The sequence below is a fragment of the Macaca thibetana genome, chromosome 2, assembly GCF_024542745.1.
Source record: "Macaca thibetana thibetana isolate TM-01 chromosome 2, ASM2454274v1, whole genome shotgun sequence".
NCBI lineage: Eukaryota > Metazoa > Chordata > Mammalia > Primates > Cercopithecidae > Macaca > Macaca thibetana.
Window position 1 is genome coordinate 111764903 of NC_065579.1, and position 22263 is coordinate 111787165.

The 22263-nt window shown below is 37.6% G+C and overlaps 2 protein-coding genes across 6 annotated transcripts in view; one reads left to right on the forward strand and one right to left on the reverse strand.

Moving 5' to 3' along the window:
• PDE12 (phosphodiesterase 12) overlaps positions 1 to 22263 on the forward strand; it is a 508182-nt gene that overhangs the window by 335405 nt on the left and 150514 nt on the right. The window lies entirely within an intron of this gene.
• The window catches only part of DNAH12 (dynein axonemal heavy chain 12), a 248319-nt gene that overhangs the window by 87632 nt on the left and 138424 nt on the right, over positions 1 to 22263 (reverse strand). For all 5 annotated transcript variants that reach the window (XM_050781109.1, XM_050781106.1, XM_050781108.1 and 2 more), the window contains 8 exons: positions 21297 to 21435; positions 19653 to 19819; positions 14202 to 14457; positions 11561 to 11860; positions 10860 to 11038; positions 9210 to 9402; positions 3804 to 3965; positions 1553 to 1747 (listed from right to left, as the gene is read on the reverse strand). In XM_050781109.1, coding sequence (XP_050637066.1) covers positions 1553 to 1747; positions 3804 to 3965; positions 9210 to 9402; positions 10860 to 11038; positions 11561 to 11860; positions 14202 to 14457; positions 19653 to 19819; positions 21297 to 21435 — 1591 coding nt within the window. The remainder of the gene's footprint in view (positions 1 to 1552; positions 1748 to 3803; positions 3966 to 9209; positions 9403 to 10859; positions 11039 to 11560; positions 11861 to 14201; positions 14458 to 19652; positions 19820 to 21296; positions 21436 to 22263) is intronic.

The window sequence follows — 22263 nt, forward strand, 5'->3', positions numbered from 1 at the left end:
CTGGAGGCTGAGGTGGGAGGATTGCTTGAGCCCAGGAGGCAGAGGTTGCAGTGAGCTGAGATTGCACCAGTGCACTCCAGCCTGGACGACAGAGATCCTGTCTCAAAATATATATATATATTGACTTAGACCAACCATGATTCAATCCCTCTGATACATAGCTACATGGAGGGTGATTTCCCAAACAAAACCAGAATGCAGTTGATAAGAATTAGGCAAAGAGAATAAAACAAATCAGTACCAGAAACTAATTTTTTTAAAAAAATTATCCAGGGTCAATGCACAGTCCACATTCTATTGCACATAAAACAATCAAATAGAAGGTACCATGAGTTACTGTTCTCAAAAGTATGAATACCAAATGGTTTTATACAGGCAGTGGCAGTCTGTCTTAGGTGAGGCAGTGGCCTTCATCATTTGCTTCCAGCTTGACTGAAATTGTTGCCTAGCTGGTTTTCCTGTCTCTTGTTTTGCCCTACTGTAATTTACCCACCACACAGCTTCCAACTGTTTTGGTTTTTTCCTAAATACAGATTATCTAAAAATATGTTGATGCCACTGTGATGTCTCTGGTATAAAACCAAATTCCTAGGAATACCTTGCCAATCTCTTTGTAACCTGATAAGCGCCCAAAGCTCCAACTCAACTGCTGCTGCCCTTAAAATGCCAGCCAGCTATACCAAACAATTTTCAGTGGGGCAGACGAGCCAACCTCTTCCCACCCTTCTCCTTTTCCATGTACTATTCTCTAATAATGGTTCATTTTATGTGTCAACTTGACTGGGCCATGAGGTTCCCAGATATTTGGTCCAACATGATTCTGGGTGTTTCTGTAAGAGTGTTTTTACATGAGTTCAACATTTAAATCATTATAGACTGAGTAAAGCAGAGTGCCCTCCCTAATGTCAATGGACTGCATTCAGTTGTCCTTGTCCAATTTTGTTCAATCCAACGCAACACAAATGCTGATCCTCCCCCAAATTCCTCCTGTATGATTGTCTTCAAGCTGAGACATTGGTTCTTTTTCCCCTCCCTTCAGACTTGGACTGAATTGGCTCTTCCTGGCTCCTGAGCCTGCCGGCCTTCAGACTGGAACTACATCACTGGTTTTCCTGGGCTTTCACCTACCAACTGCAGATCTTGGGACTTTTTAGGCTTCATAATCATACGAGCCAATTCCTCATAATAAATTTCTTTACATACAAATTTCCTATTGATTCCTAATACACTCCCCCTCTATGTAACTAATTCATCTTCATGCCTCAGAAATTCACTGCCTTTGTATGTATACCCTTTGCACATCAACGTTATGGCTCTCTTATATAATCATGATTGCTGACTGCTTTTTCTATCTTCCAGTCTATAGTGTAAGCTCCTTGTGAGGATCATGTAGTCCTATCAGTCTCTGGTGCTGAACATTACGCCTGTCATTACAGTAACTGATCAAGAAACAAACACTTGCTGAATGTATATTAATGAAGTTTTTCAAATATTTCACTAAAATTCCAAAAGAGTTAGTTGCCTCCCCCTCCAACCAAGAAAAATGACAAACCTGAAACCAGTCAATGGTACAGCAGTTGATGAGTGATGGGAACTGTCTCAAGCGATTTCGAAAGGCATCTCCAATGGGGCTAAAGGCCACCACGACATGAAGATTATCTTTGCAGCGATTCACGAAGAAAGCAAACAGGGCTAAGGGGCTGAGTTCATCATGTTTACTGCCAGCCTGAGCTACTGGACGAACACCCTAGGGAATATCAGAAAATAAAAACCTTGTAAATAAAAATAGATAAGCTGGCAGTGAGATTGGTGGATATTAGAATATGAAGAAGTTTTATTGCTCCCTGTAAATATCTGTAAAATTTTGGTTTCATATCAATAGGATGACTTTGACATAGTTTAAATGTAGAAAACCTCTTCCAACTCAAAATTCTACAATTTAAAAACAAGTATCTGCCAAGAATTTACCTTATAAAGATAATCACAAAAGTTCACAAAGATGTATAGAGACATAATTTTACATTTTTTTTTTTTTTTGAGACGGAGTCTTGCTCTGTCGCCCAGGCTGGAGTGCAGTGGCCGGATCTCAGCTCACTGCAAGCTCCGCCTCCCGGGTTCACGCCATTCTCCTGCCTCAGCCTCCCGAGTAGCTGGGACTATAGGCGCCCGCCACCTCGCCCGGCTAGTTTTTTGTATTTTTTAGTAGAGATGGGGTTTCACCGTGTTAGCCAGGATGGTCTCCATCTCCTGACCTTGTGATCCGCCCGTCTCGGCCTCCCAAAGTGCTGGGATTACAGGCTTGCGCCACCGCGCCTGGCCAATTTTACATTGTTTTTAAGAGAAAAAATGTAAACAGCTGAAGTAGCAATCAGTAAGGAAGTAGTTATAAATGTAAAAGATCCACATATTAGCATTTTATACAACAGTTAAAAATAATAAAGTGGTGTCTCATGCCTGGAATCCTAGCTTCTTGGGAGGCTGAGGTAAGAGCCCAGGAGTTGGAAGCTGCAGTGAGCTATGACTGCACCACTGCACTCCAGCCTGGGCAACAGAGCAGTGAGACTTCATCTCCAGAAACACACAGACACACAGACACACACACACACACACACAGTGTATTTTGTGCTACAAGAAGATAAGCAAGATAAAATAACTAAAAAAAAAAGTTTTGCAACAGTATATTGAATATGATACTGTTTAAAAAATATAGATGTATATAAAATAGCAAATATATAACAGAAATAGTGAAGAAATGGAAAAGTTTAGTAGCAAAGTGATGGGAATGAAAGATAGATAATAGCTAAAGCAGCAGGACAGCCTAGCAAAGCTTAGGAAATTCCATTTCCCAAAGGTGACTATTCCTTGAATGGGCATATGGACGATGCATTTCTCCTATAAATCAGGAGAATACCACTAATTCGCAGCCTTGGTCACATCTCTGACATATCCCAGATAAAAGCAAAGAACATGGGTTTTTGTTGTGTTGTTTTGTCCTCTTTTCTCCTTCCACACTCCATACTATGAACTGGTAATGCACCATTTACTGAGGGCTGTGTAAGTGCCTGACACTACATAAGTGCTTTATTTTGTTTGATTCTCAAACCTCACAGCAACCCCATGTGGGAAGAACTCTTATCTGTGCTGCCATTTCATGGAACAGAAAAGCAGAGTACTTGAAAGTGTGAGTCCATTTCACTCCAGATGTTATGGCTGGAGGTGGGGAATTAAATATCCAGGTGTGAGTGATATATTTTGTGGGTAAAAGTGATTATGGTAATGAGAAAGTGTGACATTACTTTCATCTTAGAAATGAGGGTTAAAGTATGTGACAGTAGTGGACACGTCACCGTTGTATTTTTTGTCAATTAAATCACAAACAAGACTTTCAGAGGTATCAAACCTATAAGATAGTTTCATTAAAACTTTTTAAAAATTTACTAACCAGTGTAAACGACAAAGACTAATAAAGTAGCATTAAAATCATGCTTTCTTACATCAATGTAACCTTAAGAGATGATTTAAAATTCTCTAATCACTCATAAAACATGCTAAATAACATTAAACAGGTGAAACAAACTGCCATTATTATGAAGATAGGAGTTACAAAACAAAAATTATTCCTCATAACTATGGTTGAAGCAATTTAAAATTCACCAAACAATGATGTATTTAACTAATATACTTAAAATTTTTAATTACCCCCAAAATCATATGTACAAACTATATTTATCCTGAAGAGCTGAGAAAAGGTTTCAAGAAATAAAGTTTTGTGCTAGGAGCAGTACTTTCCCAAAAGTGTTTACCTCCATCACTTCTTGTTTCTCATCTGCTGCAAAAATGTTAGGCACTTCTCCTGTGTTGAGCACACTGTCAATATCCTCTAGAAAAGCTTCCTCTTTAATCTGAGTGTCTGTGATGAGAAAGACGGTCTTCTGGCCCTTCATGCCCACATTCCTTAACAGACCCTTAAAAAATAAAAATGTACTTGTAAGCAGAATATGGTAGACATCTGTTGGTTTTGATTTCCCTCACTTTCCCCTTCTTTTGATAATAACACTTTGATTTTTAGGGCAGTACCTCTCCCGACTTCTACTGGGGCTGTCAATTGGGGCCTCCACTGCCTCTGTCCCCTGGGTGGGAGAGCCAAACTGGTCAGTTTCCCCAAACCCCTAGACATAATCACTGATTCAGAGGAAGGCATATGATTTAAGCAGGGCCCAATCATAGTCTTACTTCAGGGATTGAGACAGACTTGAAACAGAAAGAATCCTGGCTGTTCTGAGATGGAATATATAAAGGCCAGTAACCTTAATTACTTGGAGTTAACTGTTTGCCTCATGGAATGAGCCTGCTGGAGAAGGAAGCCAAATGGAGGAGAGTTGTGTCAGGAGATAGAAAGAGTAATTACTAAGGACATAATTTGATACCCTAAATTCAGCTTTGTCAAAAGCCTATCTACCTCTAGACACTTCAGTGTAGACAGGCTGGGGTTTTTGTGCAGGGGTCAACAGCAACCCAAATTCCTAATATAAGATATGGGCTCAGTAGTGTGCTGAAACTGACTTGTACAAGCTTGTTAGAACTGACTGTTAAAATTTCAGGCACTTGTCAGAAGTTTGTAAAACATAGCCAGGATTTAAAAATTGAATTATATAAACTTACAATTATACAAAAATCTAGTTATATTTAAAAGGGAGGTAAATGCTTAAATCTCATCATCTCCTATTTTATTATGTTACTATTATCTATACTCTGGAAATTTTTTCAATCTATTGTATCAATACAGTAAAATACCATGTCATGGTGTTCTATGCATATCTCTTTTCAGTTCTGTTCTCAGTGACAGCATGTTGGGAGCTTCAGATCAGCCATGGGGCAGTTTTTACATCATGGAAATTGGAAAATCTACCATCAGAGGCTCCCTCTCACCCCCAGTCCTCGAAAGCTGGTTGTTAAACATTTGTCAGCATACAAACTGACTGTAGTTCACAGTGAAATAGCATTACAACTTCTGTAAGTTATTTTTTAAAATAACCTTCTACATTGTAAAACCATATATTTTAAATCATTAAATATTAACTAATATTTTCACTCCATAAAATAACTGGTGGATTTTTATATTGTACACAACTACGTCCTTTTCCCATTACAGCCATCTTCCAATATGAAGGCTGTTTTGTTCTTAGAAATAATTTTCTGTCATCAAAACTAGGGAGTCTAGTTTTTAAAGTAGTATTGTATCAGGTTTATAATTATTAATATTATATCAAAATAAATCTTAGGCTGGGTGCAGTGGCTCACCCCTGTAATCTGAGCAGTTTGAGAGGGTGAGGCAGGAGGATTACTTGAGCCCAGGAGTTTGAGAGCAGCCTGGACAACATAATGAGAGACCATCTCTAAAAAAAAAAAAAAAAAAAAAAAAAAAAAAAAAAATTAGCCAGGCCTGGTGGTACATGCCTGTAGTCCCACAGGCAGCTACTAGGGAAGGTGAAGCGGGAGGGTTGCTTGAACCTGGGAGGTTGAGGCTGCAGTGAGCTATGCTCATGCCACTGTACTCCAGCTGGGGTGACAGAGTGAGACACCTCTCCAAAAAAAAAAAAATCTAAAAATTTTAATTTGTGCTGGGTGCGGTGGCTCAGGCCTGTAATCCCGGCACTTTGGGAGGCCCAGGCAGGTGGATCAACTGAGGTTGGGAGTTCGAGACCAGCCTGACCAACATGGAGAAACCCTGTCTCTACGAAAAATACAAAATAACCTGGGCATGGTGGCACATGCCTCTAATCCCAGCTACTCGGGAGGCTGAGGCAGGAGAATCGCTTGAACCCAGGAGGTGGAGGTTGCAGTGAGCCAGGATCGTGCCATTGCCCTTTAGCCCTGGCAACAAGAGCAAGCCTCCATCTCAAAAAAAGAAAAAAAAAAAAAAAAAAAAAAACCATAAAAATTTTAATTTAAAATAAACTTTACAATACAATATACACAAACATATTTAACTTATTGTCATGAGCATCATTGTAATTTGGGTTTTTTTTTTGTTTTTTTTGAGACAAAGTCTCACTCTCTTGCCTGGGCTGGAGTGCAGTGGCACGATCTTGGCTCACTGAACTTCTGCCTCCCAGGTTCTAGCGATTCTCCCGCCTCAGCCTTCCAAGTATCTGAGATTACAGGTTCATTCCACTACAAATGATTCTCCTGCCTCAGGCTCTTGAGTAGCTGCAATTACAGGTCCGTTCTACCACACTTGGCTAATTTTTGTATTTTTAGAAGAGACAGAGTTTCATCATGTTGGCCAGGCTGGTCTCAGACCTCTGACCTCAGGTGATCCGAGACCAACTTGGTTAACATGGTGAAATCCCATCTCTAGCAAAAATACAGGAAAAAAAAAATTAGCCAGGCATGGTGGCAGGCACTAATAATTCCAGCTACTAGGGAGGCTGAGGCAGTAGAACCACTTGAACTCAGCAGGTGGACGTTGCAGTGAGTGGAGATTGTGCCACTGCACTCCAGCCTGGGTGACACAGTGAGACTTCATCTCAATAAAAAAAATTGATATTAATTATATGTCAGGAATATTAAGAAAACCCTATATACATTATATAATTTAACCATAATAATCTTTGAAATAGGTGGTATTATCCAAATTTTACAAATGAAGAATCGAGAAAGTGACCATCAGCAAGATAATGGGCTAGGAAGCTCTAGACCCTTTTCTACCCTGAAGACACTGTATTAGCAATATATAGAACACAATTACCTTTGTGAGAACTTTGGAAACTAGTTAAGTGGCTGCAGCACCCAGAAAAGAGCATGAACAAGAGAAGGGACTGTTCCCAAAAGGGTGAGACAGTACCTCATATTTTTCTCACTCTAGCCCCTCCCCCAACTGGGCATAGTGTGGGGAGATCCAGAGAATACCATCCAAATCCTGGCTCCTTCCTCAGGACAGAAGGAATATAGTTGAACTTGAGCCCAGAATACTGGCTTGTGTGGGGGCTGTTCCACCTGCCTTCAGGTGCTAACAGGAACAATGGCCTATTTTGGACACCAGGTTGGAGGCCACTGAAACAAGGTGAGTTCCCTGGTGGGTTAGAGCACCAGAAGCTGCAGTTCTACAGGCAGGCACCAGGGAGAGCAAGAGATCAAGGGCAGAGGAATACAACAGAATCAGCAACTGAAAGCCCCTGAGAAGAAAGAGCAAATTAAGACAGTCAAAAGCACTCATACATGCAACAATAAAAGCACACGTACAACCTCAAAGAAGACACGTCCTCAGAAAAGGTCTGAAAGGTCCCAGAACCTCTAGCTAGGTTGATTGGTGAAGGTCTTCCCTGAATGAGGCCAGTCATAATGATTGGGAGGGGTGGCTTTATTTCAAATGGTCAACTCTCAAAAAGATCACAAGGGATGCAAAGAAATAAGGAAATGTGGCCCAATCAAAGAAACAAAATAAAGTTCCAGAAACCAACCATAAGGAAATGCAGATCCATGAACTGACTAGCAAAACATTTAAAATAACTACCTTAAAGTTTCTCAGTGAGCTGAAAGGAACCCAGAGCTAAATCAGGAAAACAATGCATGAACAAAATGAGAATTAACAAAGATATAGAAACCATAAAATATAAATAGAAATTCTGGACCCGAAACATAAAACTGAACTAAAAAGTTATCTAGAGGGGTTCAATATTAGACTTGATCAGGCAGAATCAAGAGTCAACCAACTTGAAAACAAGTAACTGAAAATCACCAGGTTAATGGAGCAAAAACTAAACAAAGACAATAAAGGAAGGTGGAGCAAGCCTAAGGGATTTATGGTACACCATCAAGTGGACCAATATATGCATTATGGAAATCCCAGAATGAGAGACAGAGGAAGAGAGGACAGAGAGCTTTTTCAAGAAATAATGGCTGAAAATTTCTCAAATCTGAGGAAAGAAGTGGATATAAAAATTCCATTTTATGGAAGATCAATGAATTCCAACTAGGATGAAGTCAAAGAAATCCACACTAAAAAACAATATAATCAAACTGCCAAAAGTCAAATACAAAGAGAAAATATTGAAAGCAGCCAGAGAAAAGCAACTTGTCATCTACAAGGGAACTACCTTAAGATTATCAGTGAATTTCTCAGCAGAAAATGTACAGACCAGAAGGAAGTAGGGTGACATATTCTAATTGCAGAAACATAAAAACCTGTCAACCAAGAACACTGTATCTGGTAGAGCTGCCCTACAAAAATGAAGGTGAAATTAAAACCTTTCCAGATGAACAAACACCGAGGGAGTCCTTACCACTAGATCTGCCCTGTACAAGATACGCTAAAGGGAGTCCTTTAAGCTAAAGTTGAAACAAAAGAACCTAGATTACTACTAAGACAACGTTAATGCCATCATCATCATCATCAGGTTCATGTTTAAATCTGCTAGAAACCATGTCTGAAATAAGTCCTCTCTGAACTGGAATAAATATATAGTCAGTGGCATAAGCCAGGCACAGAAAGATAAACATCACACGTGCTCACTTATATGTAGGAGCCAAAAATTTGATCTCATGGAGGTAGAGAGTAGAAAGACAGTTATCAGAGGCCAGAAAGGAGATGCAGGCAGGGGAGGATAAAGAGAAGCAGGTCAATGGGTATGAACATACAGTTAGAAGAAGTTGTAGTGTTCAATAGTACAATAGCGCAACTATATTTAACAATGTATTGTGTATTTCAAGATAGAAGATATGCAATGTTACCAATACAAAAAGATCGATGTTCTACATGATAGATATCCTAAATGTGCTGACTCCATAGTTATTCATTTTATGCATGTATCAAAATATTACATGTACCTCATAAATATGTACAAATATTATACAACAATTTTTTTAAAGCAGCAGCCATGGTAATAGCGTAGTGGATAAGACTTGAGTTAGAAAGCCTTGCTCTGTTGTGCATCACATGTCACTCAGCTTCAGTAAAACACAGAGACAACCCACCTGCTGCATTGCATTGCTGTACCTATAGAATGAGATCATGTAGGTAAAAGCTAGGTAAAGCACTCAGGACAGAACTCAGCACACACAGTAGATGCTCTATGGACAGTATCATCATCATCATCATCATCATCATCACTGGAGTTCAGTACACAGCTACACAGGCTGGTTCTCTCTTTACAAGTAAAAGAATGTACTGTTTTCATTTTAGATACTAGGCTTCTTCATAATCTTACCTTCATATCCTCTCTCCATTCATTCATACCATAGCTCTTAGAAATTTCTGGTTGGAAAATATGCATTTTTGCCATGGATGTAGCCAGACGAGTTAAAGATTGACGACCACTTCCTCCAAGTCCGACAAGCAAAGCATTTCCACCAGACTGCTTTAGAACTCGACATATTCTTGATAAATGTTCCAAAACATACCTACCACAAAATAAAAATTTTATTAATGCATTACAATAAAAATGTAAATGTATATTTACATGTAACTACTGTTTTACTTTCCTAGAAGAACATGACTTTGCTGTCCTATATGTTACTATCCCAGTTTTAAAGAATTTACTATCAAAAACTGTGATTTTTTCAAAAGCAGTCACAACTGGATCATTCGATGTAGGGGAAAACTAATTAAAAGTTCAAATTCAGGAAACTTGATATACAAGTTATACAAATAAAATGAAATATTAACTAATACTGGCAGTATCTTATCACTTTTATTAAATATGTTTCTTCAGTGTCTTAAGATTTCTGTGTGAGAAAAGATCGTTACCTATAAAACAACAAATTCAGAAAAGGTGCTTAGCTTCACTGGTAATTAGGTTAATTAAAATTAAAATGATAATGAGATACCATTTCACTCTCCTTAGACTAGAAAAACTTACAATATCTGTCAATCCTAAGCATCAGCAAAGGTAAAGAACAATGGAAGCTCTCAAAAATAATAATCATTTTTAAAGATGTTTTGGCAAAATTTAGTAAAGTTGAAGATGCTTATATACTATGACATGATAATCCCACTTATAGGAAAATAGCCTAGAGAAATTCTCACACATGTACCCAAGGAGACACGCATGAGAATTTTCAAAGCCTTTCTTATAATAGCAAAAACTAGAAGTCACCTAAAATTTGTCTCAGAAGAATGACTACACTGTGGTACAATTATATAATAGAATGCAATATAGTGGTAAATATTCATTTTTCTTTGACTCTCACAATATGGAATAAACCAACTAGTAGCAGAAGATTATGTCTAGTATTATACCATTTATATGCAGTTTTAAAATATGCAAAATAAGACTGCGTATATGTTTAGGAATACACACATATATAGTAAAAGTTCTAAGAAACACAAGTTTCAGCCAGGCGCAGTGGTTCATGTCTGTAATCCCAGCACTTTGGGAGGCCAAGGCAGGCAGATCACTTGAGGTCAGGAGTTCGAGACCACCCTGGCCAGCATGGTGAACCCCCTATCTACTAAAAATACAAAAACATTAGCTGGGCGTGGTGTTGCATGCCTATAGTTCCAGCTACCTGGGAGGCTGAGGTAGGAGAATTGCTTCAACCCAGGAGGCAGAGGTTGCAGTGAGCTGAGATTGTGCTATTGCACTCCAGCCTGGACGACAGAGCAAGACTCAGTCTCCCAAAAAAAAAAAAAAAAAAAAGTTTCTTTTCACTGCTACTCTTAGGACACCGGATGCAGTGAGAGAGTGTGACTATAACAGGGAACTTCAAATAAATTACTAATATTTTATGTCTTATGCTGGATAATGGGGACAAAGTTATTCACCGTATTTTTCTTTACACCTTTTGGTACATTTTAAACATTTCATAATAACGTTTTACAGGTAGCAATTTCAAGCATCAACATCATATATAGGTACCTAAAAATGACAAGATTCATTCTTGTTTTGTGTGTTTGATTATACTCATCTAAGCACTGGTCCACAACATCACTAAAATGAAGAATATTTGGAATTTCAATATAAACTCTATCATCTCCTTCAAGGTCAGGATTCATATAGTCACCAAACATGAGATTTCTTAAGTCTTCTTCAGTTACCTATGGAAAGGAAATCAACAAATTATAAAACTTAAAACATTTAAAAAATAAATTTAAGAAAATGTTGTATAAAATTTTTGTTTCATCCACGTTATAAAGTAATTTTTTTAAACATTAGGGTAGTAAATAATATACTTACAAAATTAGTACCTGAGATTACATCCTTAGGATATAAAAAGAAAAGTAAGATCTTCTATCATATACGTTTTATTGTTGTTAGGCTACAGAAGTCATTCTGGGTGACTCCCATTTATTGAGTAGTTACTAAGTGATGGTCATCATGTTAAGCACGTTATATCTATTATATCATTTATTCCCTACCACATAAGGTGTTATTCTTTAAATAACTTCTATGTTGCATACTTTCCTATGAAGATAAATCTTCTCAAAACAAACACCTATTTACAAGGAATGCTAAAAAAAAAAGTTCATTAAGAAATGATTTTTTAAAATATAACTTAATTGTAACAATTTATATATTGTACTGCTTTAACTCAATATGTTCTTAATCACTATACTCACAGGTGCATTTTGTTTCCTCAAATGTGAAAAGATACTGTCAAGTGATTCTTTAAAATGGTCCTTTATAACAGTTTTAGTTAACTGGAACAGCCATCTTCGATCATCATCATTAATGAGGCGATCGTAAAACACTCGGAGAACCTCATGCACAAACAGACGGATCATAGTGTGTTTGCTCGCCACAGCATCTCTTTCAATGAGTAAACAGCCCCGGATGACACGTGAAAAATCACGCAAGTTGAAAGTATAATGGGATTTTGTGGGAGTGGGTAAAAGATTTTCCACAGATTGTTTATATATCTGAATATGAAAAAAGCAACAAAGTAAAAATAAAATGCTTATAATCAGCAAAGTCATGTAACCAATGGAATGTTACACAAAATGTTTTATTTACTCTATCAGATTATAAGGGCTTGGACTGAGCACGGTGGTTCACATCTCTAATCTCAGCACTTTGAGAGGCTGAGCTCGGCAGATCACCTAAGGTCAGGAATTCGAGACCAGCCTGGCCAACATGGCAAAACCCCGTCTCTACTAAAAATACAAAAATTAGCCAGGTGTCGTGGCACATGCCTATAATCCCAGCTACTCAGGAGGCTGAGGCAGGAGAATGGCTTGAACCCAGGAGGTGGAGGTGGATGTTGCAGAGAGCCGAGATCGCGCCATTGCACTCCAGCCTGGGCAACGAAGTGAGACTCTGTCTCAAAAAAAAAAAAAAAAAAAAAAAGAAAAGAAAAAAGAAAAAAGATCATCCTGGCTTGGAAAATTGCACAGTCCTAAGCCTAGCATGGGATATATGTTTATTTTGGCTTATAGCACTCAACCAGGCATTATAAAGCTGAGGGAACTTAACATCTGATTCCATCCAAGCCCATCCAAGTAGAAACCTGTTTCTACTTTTATTTCCCAGTTATTATGGTTATGCCATTTAAAGGTGAATAATCTGAGGTTAAATAGTGAAAAACAAAATCTTTTATAGAAAGTGAAATCAGATAACTCAGCTGAATCATTCCAAAGAAGATGATGAAATAATTTTCTTGTTACTACAATCAACTTCAAAACAAATCAATTTGTTCTCTCTCTTCCCTTCTATCTCTTATTCCCTCACTGCCTTCTTCCTTATATCTAAATTGGCTATAAGGAAATGAAGTATATTTTTACTATGTACTGAATTCACCAAATGAAGTTTAATGTTCTCTTAAAGGCAGGTGAATTAAGCCTTTTATAATATAGTCAAAAAAGGAAAACTAAACAACTTTTTTTTTTTTTTTTCAGATGGAGTCTTGTTCTGTCGCCAGGCTGGAGTGCGGTGGCACAATCTCGGCTCACTGCAACCTCCGCCTCCCGGGTTCAAGTGATTCTCCTGCCTCAGCCTCCCGAGTGACTGGGACTACAGGTACGCACCACCACACCCAGCTAATTTTTGCATTTTTAGTAGAGATGGGGTTTCACCATGTTGGTCAGGATAGTCTCAATCTCTTGACCTCATGATCCACCCACCTTGGCCTCCCAAAGTGCTAGGATTACAGGCATAAGTCACCACGCCTAGCCAACATTTTTTATTTGTATGTGTTCTGTGATTCATCTACCTACTCCAACCTCCACACATGGTAGGTCTACAATGCTTCAAATACAGAAAAACAGAAAAAAGCCGGGGGTAGGGTGGTGGCAGGGATGCTTTCTGTATCCCCTTCTATCTGACCAACACCCCTGTATTTTCCAGGACATGACTGAAATAGAAATATTATATTTATAAATAAAAGCACTTTTCTGTATCAGAATAAATGTACTATCTCTTCGCTCATAATTTCTTTACTTGAACAGCACACACTTTCCACTGAAACAAGAGGAGAATTTTAGAAGATAAGACTGATGTTCTTGGAAATGGATGGAAGGATTCTAGGGAGCTTTTTGCTTCCTGTTGCAGTGATCACAAAATGAAACTTGCTTTTTCAAGCTTCTAGAAAGTGTAGTTTGGTAAGATCATGACTGACATGCCTTTATATATATTGTTTCCCATTTACCATTAGAGATGAGGCTGGCTCTAGTCTCTGAACAGAGGCAAATAACACATCTGAAATAAGTTAAAAACTGTTCTTTGGCTATATGAGGAGTCTTGTTGTCTGTTTCTACCCTTGTATTTCTCTTTCATAATTATTTTTTCATTGCTACTTATAAATTATATGGTCTAAAAGTAATGTATTCATAAGCTGCTTAAATTTCTTTAAGACAAGCATGAAAAATGGGAGGGAAGACAGAAGAAACTTGACAAATACCAGAGTAGGAACCTAACAGCAAAATACCTGTGATGTGGCAGATACTAGTTTTAGATGTTTTCCTTAAACAACCTTGTGAAATAGGTGTTTTATTCCATTTTAGTCATTAAATAAACAGCCTCTGGAATGTCAAATTACTTGCTCAAAGTCATATAGCTAGGAAATAGCAGTCAAGGCTCAACCCAAGTTAGATTCCCTCATTTCAAATCCTGTGATCTTCCTATTCTCTGGTCTTCTAAACAGTTTCTCTGACACCAAAGACCAAAGCAGATAGTTAAGTGGGAAACAACGCTAAAAAAATAAAATAACGGACAAATGAGGGAAATATGCAATACTAAAACATTTACATTGCATTATTGACTGACCTCCATAGTCCCATTGACTATCTGGTTCCCAATTACAAAGTACTCTGGAGGAAATTCACGAGTTCTCAGGTAGAATGCTACAATAGATGAGAAGATTCGGACCATAGTTTCATCACTAAAAGAATTAATACTGCAGACATTGAAATGTCGAATACAACGGGGAGTAACTGGATTTCTTCCACCACCTGGAGGGCCCATTGCAGCAATCAGCTCTATGTCCACCAGTGTGATTTTACTTGTGTCCTTAAGGTCATACCTTAGAAAGCACACACACAAAAAACTTAGATTATCTGTTATAAAGACAGTAAGATGTAATGAAATATAGATCTCCCAAGAAATTTAATCAGACTTTAGCTTCTCTAAAAGGAATAACTTCAGATAACACTTTGAGTAGGAGAGAATTTTGTTTTAAAGCAGAATTTGGTTTCTCCCCTCAGTGACTGATTCTGTTACCCAGATTCTGGGTATCTAGAACGAATCTTCCTCTTACTTTTCCCTCTCTTTCCTCCTACTCTTCCTTACAGTTTGACTCTCCATTTCTCCTTTCTTATTCCAAATCTAGAAGCATGGATGAGTGATCAATCCTATTTGTAGCCGTTCAAAGATAAGGTTACCATGTATCTCATTTTACCTAGGACAATTCTGGCTTGTGCTTATTGTACTGAAGTAATTATTAATAACACTCCCCTTTTACTGTCAGAAAGGTCACAGTTTGAACACTAAGTTATGTAGTCAAACTGGTTATAGCGATGTCCTGATTTTCTTTTTCTCATCTCAAACTGTATCTTCAGAGTGGATAAGGATGTCTAAATAGGATCTATACATTTTGTTATAGAAAGGGACCCATTAGGGAAAAATGAAATTTCAAGGAAGTTTTAATCAGAAAGAAGTATGAAATGACACAATTTAGTTGGAACCACTCAGAGTAAAAGGTTGCTATTGTCAATAAGCCAGCAAGTCTTTAATACTGAAGCTATTGCACACACAGAGACATACACATACAGAGGCTGGGGGAGGAGTCTGTCTAGCCAGTCCTTAGGCTAAAAGCATGCTAGAAAGTATGAAAATATGGTTTTTGGTAACAACCCTAATAATCATCAATGGAAGACCAGCTAAGTAAATTACAGCAACATCCACATAATATTAAAGCCAATAAAATGAATGAGTAGACAAATATGCACTGATATGGCTATTCAAGATAAATATATAAGTGCAAAATAATTTACAAAACATTGCATGTAATATGAGCCTATTTTTAAACATAAAAATACTTATATAGAAAAAAATCACTGAGGAATAGTGATTATCTCCTGATAAGCACTAACTCAGGAGAGTGACTATCTCCTGAGATAATTGCAGTTATTATCTCAACAATGGTTATCTCCTGAAAGCAGAATTCCTAGGGCCTATAGTAATAACAAAAATGCATCTGTAAAATATGACTTAGCTTTGAAATTCATCTACCCTTGTCTTGAGATAAAAATCATGGCATACTGAAGAATAGAAAAGTACATTTAAGAGGAGGAAAGGAAGAATTATTAATCCTAATTAAAAGGTGCTGTATCTTGCATGTGAGAAACTAACCATGTCACCATAAAGTGGTGTGGGGAGAATAGAAGGGTTATCCATGAGATTGCTGTCAAATACAGCCATCTCCAAGATATGGTAGGTAGTTCCAAGCAGCCACAGAAAATATACAGTTAAAAACATGGTAGAAAAATAGGGTGCTGATTATAGTTACTTAGGCTGGACACTACCCACAAATTATTGATTTAGGGGAATGGTACTTGGAAGGATGTAACCTGTAAGTTATTTTCAATAATTGAAACTAAGTTGAAAAGTGCAGGCATACCGCATTTTATTTCACTTCACTTCATTAAGCTTCGCAGATACTATGTTTTTTACAAACTGAAAAAGGTTTTTAGAAACCCTGTGTTGAACAGGTCTATAGGCACCATTTTTCCAACAGCATTTGCTTACTTCCAGTCTCTGTGTCACATTTCGGTAATTCTTGCAATATTTCAAACTTTTCCATTATTTTTATATCTAGTATGGTGATCTGTGATCAGTGATCTTTGATGTTACTATTGTAATTGTTTTGGAGCACCATGAATTGCACCTATATAAGAAGAAAAACTTAACAGATAAATATTGTGTGTGTTCTGACTGTTCCACTGGCTGGCTGTTCCCCATCTCTCTCTCTCTTCTCAGACCTTCCTATTCCTTGAGATACAACAATATGGAAGTTAGGCCAATTAATAATCCTCCAGGCCGGGCATGGTGGCTCATACCTGTAATCCCAGTGCTTTAGGAGGCCAAGGCGGTGGATCACTTGAGGTCAGGAGTTCGAAACCAGCCTTGCCAACATGGCAAAACCGTCTCTACTAAAAATACAAAAATTAGCTGGATGTGGTGGTGTGTACCTGTAATCCCAGCTACTTGGGAGGCTAGGGCATGAGAATCACTTGAACCTGGGAGGCGGAGGTTGTAGTGAGCCAAGATCACGCCACTACATTCCAGCCTGAGCGACAGAGCAAGACTTTGTCTCAAATAAAGGCAAAAAAAAAAAAAAGCCAAAAATCTCCCAGTAAACTAGGAATAAAGGTAACTTCCTCAACTTGGTAAGGAATATCTATAAAAACTCTACAGTTAACACCATACTTAATGGTGAGAATCTCCAAGCTTTCCCACTAAGATCAGGAACAAGGTAAGAATGTTCCCTCTCACCACTTCTTTTCAACATCATAATAAGGGCTAGAAATAAGAAAAAAAAAAAAAGGTATACAGACTGGGAAGAAAGAAATGAAACTGTCCTTGTTTGCAGATAACATGATGATCTATAAAGAAAATCTGAAAGAACTACAAAAAACTTCTGGAACTAATAAGCGATTATACCAAGCTTGTAAAGAGTTACCAGGTAAAAGTCAATCACCTTTTTATATACCAGCAATAAACAAGTGGAATTTGAAATTAAAAGTACAACACCTGGGCCAGGCACAGTGGCTCATGCCTGTAATTCCAGCATTTTGGGAGGCCAAGGAAGTTGGATCACTTGAGGTCAGGAGTTTGAGACCAGCCTAGCCAACATGGTGAAAACCTGTCTCTACTAAAAACACAAAAATTAGTTGGGCATGGTGGCACATGCCTGTAATCCCAGCTACTTGGGAGGCTGAGGCAGGAGAATCTCTTGAACCCAGAGGCAGAGGCTGTAGTGAGCCAAGATCATGCCATTGCATTCCAGCCTGGGTGACACAGTGAGACTCTGTCTCAAAAAAAAAAACAAAAACAAGTACAACACAATTTACATTAGCACCCACCCCCAATGAAATACTTAGGGATATATCTAACAAAATATATAGAAGATCTACATGAGGAAAACTATAAAACCCTGATGAACTAAATCAAAATACTAAATAAAGAGAGGTATTCCATGTTCATGGATAGGAGAACAATATTATGAAGATGACAGACTTTCCAAACTTGACTTGTAGATTCCATGCAATCCCAATCTAAATCCCAGCAAGTTATTTTTTGGATCTTGAGAAACTGATTCTAAAGTTGATATGGAGAGGCAAAAGGCCCAAATTAGTCAACACTATTGAAAGAGAAGAACAAAGTCAGAGGACTGACACTACCCAACTTTAAGGCTTACTATAAAACTACAGCAGTCAAGACAATGTGGTACTGACAGAACAGACAAATAGGTCAGTGGAACAGATTAGAGAGCCCAGAAATAGACCCAATAAATATAGTCAACTGATCTTTGACAAAGGAGCAAAGGCAATATTATGGAGCAAAGATAGTCTTTTCAAGAAATGTTGCTGGGCACAGTGGCTCATACCTGTAATCCCACCTACCCAGGAGGCTAAGGCAGATGGAATGCTCAAAGCTAGAATTTTGAGAACAGCCTCAACAACATAGCAAGACCCCTGTCTTTTAGCAAAAGACAAATACTATTAAACAATTGGACACACACACGCAAAAAATTGACCTATATACAATTTTACCCACCCTTCACAACAATTAACTAAAAATGGATCACAGGCCTACATATTAAATGCAATACTATAAAACTCCTAGGAGATAGCAAAAGTAAACCTAGTTGAACTTGGGTATAGCAATGACTTTTTCAGACACAACACCAACGGACTGGTTGGAAAAACTGGACTTCATTAAAATTAACAACTTCTGCTCTGCCAAAGACAAAGTCAAGAGAATGAGAAGACAGGCCTGACTTGGAGAAAATAATGGCAAATGACACATCTGATAAAGGACTATTATCCAAAATATACAAAGAACTCTTAAAACTAAATGATAATAAAACAAACAACCCAATTTAAAAATGGTCAAAGACCCTAACAGACACCTCACCAAGTAAGATACACAGAGGGCAAATAAACATATTAAAAGATGCTTCTTACCATACGTCAGGGAAATGCAAATTAAAACAATGAAATACCACCACACACTCATTAGAATGGCCAAAATCTAGAACACTGACAATACCAAATGCCAGAGAAGACGTGGAACAACACTAACTCTCATTGATTCCTGATGGGAATGCAAATGGTATGGTTATTTTGGAAGATAGTTTGGTGGTTTGTTACAAAACTAAACATATTCTTACCACATTGTTCAGCAATTGTGTTCCTTGGTATTTACTCAAAGAAGTTGACAACTTATGTCCATGTAAAACCTGTGCACAAATGTTTACAGCAACTTTATTCATAATTGTTGAAAACTTGGAAGCAACCAAGATGTCCTTCAGTAGGTTAATGGATTAATTGTGGTATAACCAGACAATTGAATGTTACTCAGTGCTAAAAAGAAATGAGCTATCAAGCCATGAGAACATATGAAGGAAACTCAAATGCATATTACTAAACGAAAGAAGCTAATCTGAAAAGGCTATATACTGTATTATTCCAACTATATGACATTCTGAAAATGGCTAAACTATAGAGAGAGTAAGATCAATGGATCTCTTACAAAGGGGCTGAAGTTGGGGGAGGAATGAAAAGAGAACAGAGGATCTTTACAGCAGTGAAAATACTCTCTATGATATTATAATGATGGATACATATAATATACATTTCTCCAAACCCATAGCATGTACAACACATAAAGCAAACCCTAAACTATGGACTTTGGGTGATTGTGATATAGCAATGTAGGCTTATCAATTGTAACAAATGTGCCAATTTGGTGGGGCTGTTGAGATTGAGGAGACTATGCATGTGTTGGGGGCAGGGAGTATACAGGAAATATCTGTACCTTCCTCTCAATTTAAAACAGTCTTTTTGAAAGATATTAGAAAGCCTTCATGTACAGGAAAATCTGAGCAATCATTCTTTTCCTTAAATATCTCAAAAAATATATTATTTTACTTAAAAAACCTAAAATAAAAACTGAGATATAACTTCAGCATAACTTATCGAATTAAATAGTTACCAATGTCCACAGTCAAAAAATTGTCGTAATAATTCAATAGGAGGTTGAGCTCCATACTTCTCCAATGCAGGCATATTCATATCATCTATAAAAATTATACACTTCTTTCCCATAGGTGGTCCAAAGACTCCTTTGCGTCTTTTATCCAATCTAGCCATGATAATGTTCTAAAATATAAAGGAAGAGTGGTATATTTACCTATAACTGAATTAGGAATTTATTTTCATACTTATGTTAAATCAGTATCAACAAGTAAAACAACCTATTTTGCCAGAATCCATGGGATTTTTACCAGTAACAATGACTATTTGCTTAATTTATCAATGATTAACTTAACATAAAATACCATATTTAACATCAGAAAAAAAAAAGTTTAAGTTTCTGTAGGGAAATCATATCAAGCAGCATTATATATAGTGTTTGTTTTTATTTATTCATATTTAGGGTGATACTAAACTTCACAATCAACATCATTCAAACATTTATTGAAATCCTATGCACTCACAATTGTTACACACATATATTTATGTATTATATTTGTATAGTATATGCATGTTTCTACAATATTTCCACAAATGTCACCAAAATTTCTACAATATTTTCCTCATTGGACAAGCAACATATTTTCATTTTTTTCTTCACTGAATAATTTTTCTTTCCAACTTTTATTTTAGGTTCAGGGAGTACACATGCAGGTTATATGGGTAATTGTGTGTTGTGAGGGTTTGGTGTACAGATTATTTCATCACTCAGGTAATAAGCATAGTACCCAATAGGCAGTTTTTCAATCCTCACCCTCCTGCCCGGCTCCACTCTCAAGTAGGCCCCGATTTCTGTTGTTCCCTTCTTTGTGTCCATCTGTACTCAAGAATGTATCTATTAGCTAAAACAAATGTGGATGCTTTCTTATAGTTCTAATGCTTTTGGAACTCACTTGTCCATTGGAAAAATAAACTGAAATTATTTTCATTCAAATAAAGCTCCACAGTAAGTGTCCTAAATTTGTAAGATTTTGAAGCTCAGTGAAGCATATAGACTTAAAACAACAGAAATGAGGCCGGGAGAGAATGGATAGGCATAAATTTAGGAATGGATGATGAAAATGGCAATTAGAAAAGGTTTCATGAAGTAGTTTCACCTTGACACATTTGAAGGCAAAGGGTGGGATGCACTCAACGTGGTTCCTGTCACAGGCCCATGGTATGAAAGGTCCAGAGAGCAGCAAATGCCCCTAAGGCCCATCCAGGAGGGTCTTGAGAGAACAATTCAAAGTTCTCTCATTTCTCCCTGGATCTCCCCACCCCCGCCCCACCCTGTGTGTGTGTGTGTCTTTTATACTCCCTTCACCAGTTAAGAAATCAATTGTTGCTTCTTCTCAGGCTAAAAAACAGAAACAAAAACAAAAACAAAACAAAACAAAAAAACAAACAAACAGGTAATAAAGCTCAATAACCCACTATTAATGTAAAAATGTCCTCTGAAACTTTTCTCATTAATTTCAAAAACTTGTAATTCCTCAAACATTTGAAAGTTTTATTTAAATTCATAGATTTACACAGTTGCTTATTTAATGTACAATTTTAAATACTGAGCAAATAAGACAAAATATTAATGACAGACCCACGTTTCTGTCTTTAAACTAACCTGAACCTGATTGGCACTGGTCCGTGCAGATAAGTTAACATAAAAAGGAAAGTATTTGTCCTTTTCCAAGTGATTCATTAGCTTATCCTTCACATACACAGATTTTCCTGTACCCGTTGGACCCACAAAAAGGAGTGGCCTTAATGAAAACAATGAATATATTATTCAAAATGGAAAAAAGTCAGAATACATTTCTACTAAAGGAGGTGGTAGTTAAAAGCTTACATAAGAATCAAATCATCTTCATTAAAAACTCATTTTTTACCTATAGTTATTATTTCATGAGAGACAGATAAAAGTAATGATTGGCATACATTTTTACATAACGTTGCGGAGACTTTATTTTGTATCTTTTTATTTTATTTTATTTTTTTGAGACAGAGTTGCACTTAGTTCCCCAGGCTGGAGTGCAGTGGCGTGATCTTGGGTCACTGCAACCCCCACCTCCCAGGTTCAAGCAATCCCCCTGCCTCAGCCTTCCAAGTAGCTGGGACTATAGGTGTGCACCACCACATCCAGCTAATTTTTGTATTTTTAGTAGAGACGGGTTTCACTCTGTTGGCCAGGCTGGTCTCCAACTCCTGACCTCAAGTAATCCACCTGCCAAAGTGCTGGGATTACAGGCATGAGTCACCATGCCTGATCTATTTTTATTTTTTGAGATAAAGTCTCACTCTGTGGCACAATCATAGCTCACTGCAGCCTCAAACTTCTGGGCTCGAGTGATCCTCCTGCCTCAGCTTCCCAAGTAGCTAGGACTATAGGTGGCATGTCACCACACCAGGCTAATTTTTTTTTTTAACTTTTAATGTTTTGAAGAGACAGGGCCTGGCTATGTTGCCCATGCTGGTCTCAAACTCTTGGCCTCAAGTGATCCTCTCATCCCAGTCTCCCAAAGCACTGGGATTACAGACAGGAGCCACTGGGCCTGGCCTTGCAGATACTTTAATAGTAATAAACTCTTATT